This window comes from Gossypium arboreum, chromosome 8, assembly GCF_025698485.1.
Source record: "Gossypium arboreum isolate Shixiya-1 chromosome 8, ASM2569848v2, whole genome shotgun sequence".
Lineage (NCBI taxonomy): Eukaryota > Viridiplantae > Streptophyta > Magnoliopsida > Malvales > Malvaceae > Gossypium > Gossypium arboreum.
The window spans coordinates 2826091-2833848 of NC_069077.1; the positions used below are offsets into that span (position 1 = coordinate 2826091).

A 7758-nucleotide genomic window follows, 5' to 3' on the forward strand; every position below is an offset into this window, starting at 1 on the left:
AACTCCCCAAAACACAACCGATAGAAGCATCAGAGCTCGTTAGTTTGTACCAGGAGGAGCCTTAAAAGGTCACTCAAATCGCCTCGGTCCTTTCCCCGAAGAGAAAGAAAGTCTAAATTTCTTGTTAATAGATTGTCGAGACATTTTTTCTTGGACAACAACAGGCATGCCAAGGATCCATCGTCAATCATCCAGCACTCCTTTGGAGTGGATTCCAGTGTTCAACCAATGAAGGAAAAGAAGAGGAAACTCTCAGATAAGAAGTTCGCAACCACTAGCGAAGAAATGAAGAAGCTGTTAACTGTAGGTTTCATTTGGGAAGTCACCTATCCATATTGGGTCTCCAACATAGTCATGGTGCCTAAATCTAGAAATTGGTGGCGGATGGGTGTAGACTTCACCCACCTAAACAAAGCATGCCCAAAAGACAGTTCTCGCTCACATCTATAGATCGACTTGTAGACGCTTTCGCAGGCCACCGATACATGAGCTTCATGGACACCTTTTCAGACTATAATAAGATATTTATGGTAGGGGAGGATCAAGAGAAGACATCCTTCATCATCGATTTTTATAAACTTTAGCGGTGCCTAAAAACACTATTTCCTAAATTGATTTTTCCAAAAATTTACCATATTATAAAACACTAAAATAACACCTTTTTAGTTCATCCGTTTTATTGTTCTTCATTAACTTGAAAAGCACCTAATATTAAAGACATCAAATATCACTAAAATATGCTAAAATACTAAAAAAAAATAACAATTAAAATTAGGGTTAATAATGTAAAAATAGTAAAAATATATATTAAAAATGAAAAATTTTATATGCTCACAAGCCATTCGAGTCAGATATTACTAAGCTTGAGTTCGAATTGATTGATAACTCGAGCTGCTCGAGCTCGACTTGATAATTGCCGAATCGAGTTCGAATTTTTTTGAGTCAAACTCAAACAACTTGCGAGAACTAGAGTCTCCTTTACACCCCCGAATAATGGAGAGGTAGAGAAAGGTAGGCAAGGAACATACTATTTTCATTAGAGTTAATTGCACCAAACATTCTCAAACTATGACCCTTATTTTGAATTGGTCCTCAAACTTCAAAACGTTCTAATCACATCCCCAAATTATTGATGTTATACCAATCATGTCCTTTCATTATTAAGACTATTAACTTAATCATTAAATAATATGTCCAATCTTATTTGATATAATTTAAAATGAAAAATAAAGAAAAATGAATATTGTAAAAGTAGATTTTTTAAAATCTTACTTTTGAAATTTTCAAACTTTTACATAATCTTTACGTTCGTTCTTGTTCTTTTTCTTTTCTTTCAATTTTACATTACTTTTAGTTTTTATTTTAAAAATCATGTAAAAACATCTTATTTTTTAAAATATTTATTTTAATTTTAGTTATATAAGATTTGACGTGTCATGTAACGCTAAATTAAAAGTAATAATAACAAAAGACTTAATTGATATAATATCGATAATTTAAAGATATTATTAGAAAGAAAAATCGACAACCATATTACTTTCCGTTCATTTTCACTCTATTTGTTTATCCTTTTTAGTTTATAAAATAAGTGGCAAGAATAAAAGACAAAGAATTTATGGTTTATGTATTTATCGTATTATAATTATATTTAAAATATTTATATTTTTATAATTTTTTATCCTATTTCATCCATTTATTTTGTACGGTATCGAAAATGTTAGAATATTGCATTGATTAACTTGAAAATAAATTCCCATTGATTTGTTGTTACCAATATTGGAAAATGCAAATTATAAAATATGTTGTTTCTTATGTTGATTCTTGAAGAACCCAATGGAAATAATTTTGTTTTCTTCGGTTCTCTTTTCAATTTTTCCTTTTTTTCATTTTTATAGTTAGATACTTTTATTTTCTTAATTTTTTAGAAAGATTTAAAATTTTTATATTATAAAAAAAGAAAATGTAAAACCAACATATATTTAATTATACATTTTATTTTCTCAAAAGTAATCGTAGAGACAATTAATACCGTGTTATCTTAGATTATAATCATATATACTCTTTTTGGCACGATATTTAGAACTACTTATAGCTCATCTCCAATCTATAAATAAGAGAATAATGTGTTTCATATACTTAAACACATATTCTTTTACATTGACAACAATTCTCATAATAATAGAATAGATATTAAAATATATATAATATGTTAATTTCAAATAAAATTAAATTTGGAGTAAGAAAATAATTATCTTAATATATAAAACTGAATTTGATTAAGGATTGCATTTAAAATATTATTTTCTTAGTACATTTACATAAAATAATTGCTTTGATATCATAAATGTTAGCCAAAAATCCTATATATATTGCATAAGGACACCCCAAAGTCACCACAAACAATAGTCAAACAAAGGGTTTTCCTTATCGGGTAAACGTATTTTCCTTTTCCCATCAACCAAACAGAAAATATCAGACCTTTTTTTCCCAAGAAAGTGTAAGAGAGAAAGTAAGAGATGGAGCAAAAACGAATTTTATTCTTGGTTGCAGTCCTTTTGGGGATAATATCAGTCTTTACTGGCTTTGGTGCTGAAATTACAAGGGTTAAGGTAAAGAAAAATTTTCAAATTTGTAAAATTTAGATTTTTTTAATTATATATATATTCTATATTCTACATTGGATTTTTATACTTTAAATCATTATTTTTTTGATATTGAGAAAATTAATTACTCTAAAAAATAGAAAAATTTAATCTCTATCAATTTTAGAAGTGAACTTATAAAATAATTAATCACATCATTATTGTTTTTTGTTAATTTTACATAATTTCGATATAACAAAAATTTATTTTAAATTTTCTAAAATTTTACATTTTTTAAAATTAAAACTAAATTAATCGAATATATAAATATTAAGGGCTTAATTTATTATTATATTAATTAAAATATATATAATTAAATAGTTAACCTGCTTTGATTTTTATAAGAAAAAATATTTTATTCAATATTAAAGTTGGAAGGTGCTAAAGAAATACTTTCAATTTTTTTTAGGCTTCACAAGTTGAGATAGATTGGTACGGAGACTGTTCATATCCCAAGAGCCCTGCGCATGTACTTGGCTTAGTTTCAGCCGCAACGCTGTTGACCGCAAAAATAATAATGGATACCGCCACCGGTTGTGCTCATTGGGAAAGAACTAATCAACCTCCCAACTACAATCGGAATAAAGCTATTCTCTTATATATTACTTCTTGGTAATTTTGATTACTTTTTCTTAATGTTTTTAGAATCAGGTAAGTGGTTGAATTATTTAAGTTATTAATTTGTTAGTTTCATTGGTTTAATTAAAATCTTAAAAAATATATAATATTAAAAAAATTATGTTCAACTAATTTATACCATTTTATATTTTATACATGAGTAAATATAATTTTGGGTATTTGAGTTAGGTTTCAATGTTTAAATTTGTACTTTTAAATTTGGCTTTTGTCATATATTAATTTAGTTAAAGCAGGATGATGTGGGTACATCAGTTGATGACATGGCATGCGTGCTATGTGTCTAAACTTAATTGATCCACACCATTTAATTCTAATGGATTTACAAAAATAGAGGTGGAAGCAAAAAAAAGAAAAAGAAAAATCTTAAGTACCAATGTGAACAATGAAGTCAAGCTCTTGTACCGAAAAGTACATTTTCCCTTTATATATGCACATACACATATTATGGGTTAATTGCAACTATCACCCAAAGTCTAAATTTGTTTTGAGCTTCAAAATGTTTGTAATTGAGTCCTCAAATAAACACTATCGTACGAATCAAGCTATTCTGTCAGTCTGGTGAAAAGGTTTTAAATTTGGCATGGAGCATACTTAAAATACATGGGTCAAAGTTTAAATACATGTGTACCTATTGTACGAATTGCTTGGATCTAATGTGTTAAATAAAATTAAAGAAACAACCTCCTAAATTTATTGGCACTGTTTTTTATACGTTAGATCCAAGTTGCTCGTACACTAGGTGCACACATGTTTATAGTTTGATCAACGTGTTTTAAAAACATTCCAGGTGAAATTTGAAGTAGCATTTAATATTTAAACCGATGGTTAGAAAGATAGAAAGACTTGATTGATATGATATCGATACTTGAAGAACTTAATTTGCATGTTCTAAAGTTTAGATACCAATTTTAAATTTGGATGATAGTTTGGTATTAAAAGTTAAATAAACATTAAGTTAATTGGATAAAAGGTTAAACAAATCCAACGTGAAAAAAGTTGTAATTATAAGGATACTTATTTCTCTTGCTACTTTTAAATTAGGAACTACATTTAAATTAAAAGAAATACTAATACTTTTAAATATTTTAACTATTAATATATTTTTATTTAAATTATTTTTAATAATTCCTTTTTTCTAAAAATTTTCAGCTACATAAAAGAGTTTGTATGAAATGCATTTTGGTTAAAATATGCTATAAGTTCATGTATTTTTATAAATTTAAAATTTAGTCCTGTACTTTTATTTCTAAGAAATTTTTCCTTTATTTTCAAATTTCAAATTCTAGGTTCAACTGTTACACTGTTAAAATTATTTTATTAGATTCAAGTTTATTACAACTTCATATTTTAGTTACATAACTATTAAATGAGTATTTTTTTTTAATTTTAATAATTTTTACCGTGTTTTTTTTATTTTATACGTGACACAGGATCACATTTATTGTAGCGATTGTTCTATTGCTGAAGGGTGCAGTGTCCAAAGATCAAAACGATCAAGCAATTGAGAGAAACGACATGTACTATTGTCCTGTCGTCAAAGCCGGAATCTTTGCCGTTGGAGCTAGCTTTGCTGCTATAAGTTTCATTTCCGGTGTCTTACTTTTTCAAACCCTAAATCCGAAAGGGGAGGACGCTAACAATGCACCGATTCCGAATGAAGGTGGCGTACAAAGGTGCGTCTAAGGGGAGACAAGCAGGGGTCATGCCCCTCCAATACAGAAATTATAAATGATAATAAATAGTACTTTGCCCTCTTTTAAAATAATCTATTTTATTTAATTACTTTAAAAATAATAAAATTATAAATTAATACATAATAAATTTATTCTAATCTAAAATATATATAATTAAATTCCAAACCATTTAAAAAAAATTTGGTTGCATAGCCATGGCTGACCTCAATTCCCACTCAAGAGTCATGGCTTTGTTATATATATATATATGGTGTTATCAATAACGTGGAGTTTTGTTGAAAGAGTGGTATATTATCGATATGTAATATAAGATATTATTTAAGGGTCTGTTTGTTTGTCAGTAAAATGTTTTTCGGAAAATGATTTTTGATTTATTTTTCTGGAAAATGATTTACTGAAAATATTTTCTATTGTTTGGCAAATTTTCTGAAAATATTTTCCGTAAAAGTTGTTTTACATATATTAATAAATTTATATACATAATAATAAATTTTATATTTTAAATTGTTTTTACATATATTGCAATGATTTATTTATAAATAAATAAATTAAATTAAATATATAATAATACTCAATTATTAAGCTTCAATATTAACCTTCATAAATTGAAAACAACCAAAGTCAAATAAATTATTTGTAATTGTGTTAAAAATAAAAACAATGATTGAATAATTATAAATTAGCTTCCAAACCACAATTAATACTAGAAATTAATAATATTATCCAAATGCATAATTAGTAGTACACCACATAATAACAACATTGTCCAAGTGCATAACTAAATATTACACCACATAAAAGTATCAATATCTTCAACCTTAAGAAATTTTTGTGCTTTTTTGTTAGATAATAGAACAGATGATTTCCACTCTTCATAACCACTTTCTCCATTTTCTTTGCTCGCTTGTAACTTGAAAGTGCAAGAGGTTCGAGTTAGCCCTACAATATTTTGATGCACAAGAAAATAAACAAATGTTGTTTTCAAGAACAATATCACAAACTTCGGTAGCTTTTAGTCTTTGAGATTAAATCTCAAATGGTTCAAATTCTCTTAGAAATTATAACGCACTTTTGCCTTACTAAGCATCAAAGACTTAGAATCACCAAGAAAGGTTGCTGCAAGACCAATGAAAAACCCATGCGAGCTTAGACATTAAAGATTTTAATCTCTTGAATGATATAATAGAAGCCTCATCATTGATTCAGATCATGAAACAATAATTTCATACAATTATTCCAAGCACTTATTCAAGACAACCAATTAAATAGATGATTATGTTGCGAAATTGTTACAAAAGCCAAAACACAAGGATTCATATATAGAAAACAATGAATCCTACTTCATCCGACATTTAGTAAACTAATATTACAGATAATGCGGTGTTACCTCTGGTCCATCGGATAAATAACCACCATCATCAAATTTTCTTTTTTCAGTAACACGTCTAGCGATTCTGCAGATACATCAAAACAAAGTCTAGAGAAAATAAATTCCTAGTATTGAAAGCCAATATATGGTACTAAAATTGTACTACAAATGATACCATCAAATGCTTACATACACATGGTTATATCTGACCAATTCTAGGTAAGTCCAAATGAACACCTACCTCGGTTTCCTTTCACTTCCTTGGGATCTTTTTCTCACTTGAGATCCCAAAAACATCATGACACAGATCTTTCATGGAGGTGGAGACACGCATTGAAAGTTCCAAGCAAATGTTCGATGCATTAAACATTTATAAGTTAACAATAAAAGGATTACATTTAGGAAGTAAAATAAAACAACATGTTACTTACACAAGAAAACTCAGATTCAGAGGTGCCACAAACTTCAATCAACCTAACCTTGTCAATCTTAAGTCGTGAAGTAGATAATTTATGTCAAAACAGGCAAATAGAGGAATAAAACATTTAATAGGATGAATTAAGTGCACATTACCTTGTGTTTTTTAGCGATAAGTAAAATGCCACAAAGATAAACACCGGCACGAGAAGTTTGCCTTGGCCCGCTGGAAGAAGGCGGTGATGCCAAAACCGATCCTTGTGGTGACATAAACATAAATTAAGTCACTCAAACAGTTCAAAGGATGGTAAAGGAAAAGCATAAGATAACATAACATCTAAATATCAAATGAAGAGTCGTCGATTGTAACAATCCTAGCAATTAAAGATCATCTATTGGGACTTACCCATTCGGGCATTTTTCCAAACACATAAATGATATGGAAACGTAATCGGATAAACAAAATAATATATGAAATGCAAAAGGATCTTACAGAGATAAGCCCTTCTTCACAAAAGGTATGAGCCTAACACATCCAAATTGAATCCCCAATTCCTAATATCCGACTTTGTTCGAAGCACCATTTTTCCCAAGTTAGTGAAAATCGAGATAAAATAATAGCGAGGAAGAGGAAAATGCTGCGAAAGAGAGAGAGAGATTGCATGAGAAAGAGAGAAAGAGAGGAGAAAGGAAGCGAAATACCAGCAAGAAGAGAGCGGAAATTGAACAATGACAAGAGAGAAGGGCCTTACGGATGAAGGAGAAGCACGGGAAAATGTCTTACAGAAATTGAAACGGTAAGACATTTTCCCAAAATGTAAGGGATTTTACGCGTGATTTGGAAAATGTTAAAGTGAATGGAAGCTGTGCACCAGTTAGGAAACCGGAAAAGAGGAGGTGAGTCTATCGGACTACTTAAGTACCAAGCTCCCTTCGGATCCAATCCTAGACATGCACACCGCCATTGCCACACCTTAACGTCATGTATATTTCTAGG

General features: G+C 29.0%; 1 protein-coding gene across 1 annotated transcript; it reads left to right on the top strand.

Moving 5' to 3' along the window:
• The first annotated feature begins 3153 nt into the window (after positions 1-3153).
• Positions 3154-5083, top strand: LOC128296502 (uncharacterized). Its single transcript, XM_053031761.1, has 2 exons — positions 3154-3254; positions 4712-5083. The coding sequence occupies exons 1-2, from the start codon at positions 3160-3162 to the stop codon at positions 4962-4964; spliced, it is 348 nt and encodes a 115-aa protein (XP_052887721.1). The 5' UTR covers positions 3154-3159; the 3' UTR covers positions 4965-5083.
• The last annotated feature ends 2675 nt before the right edge of the window (positions 5084-7758 follow it).

Bases quoted from the DNA above. Each gene is read 5' to 3' on its own strand.
- LOC128296502 (XM_053031761.1), top strand. From the start codon at position 3,160: ATGGATACCGCCACCGGTTGTGCTCATTGGGAAAGAACTAATCAACCT. The intron at 3,255-4,711 runs GTAATTTTGATT...TACGTGACACAG, and splicing joins CTCTTATATATTACTTCTTG to GATCACATTTATTGTAGCGA.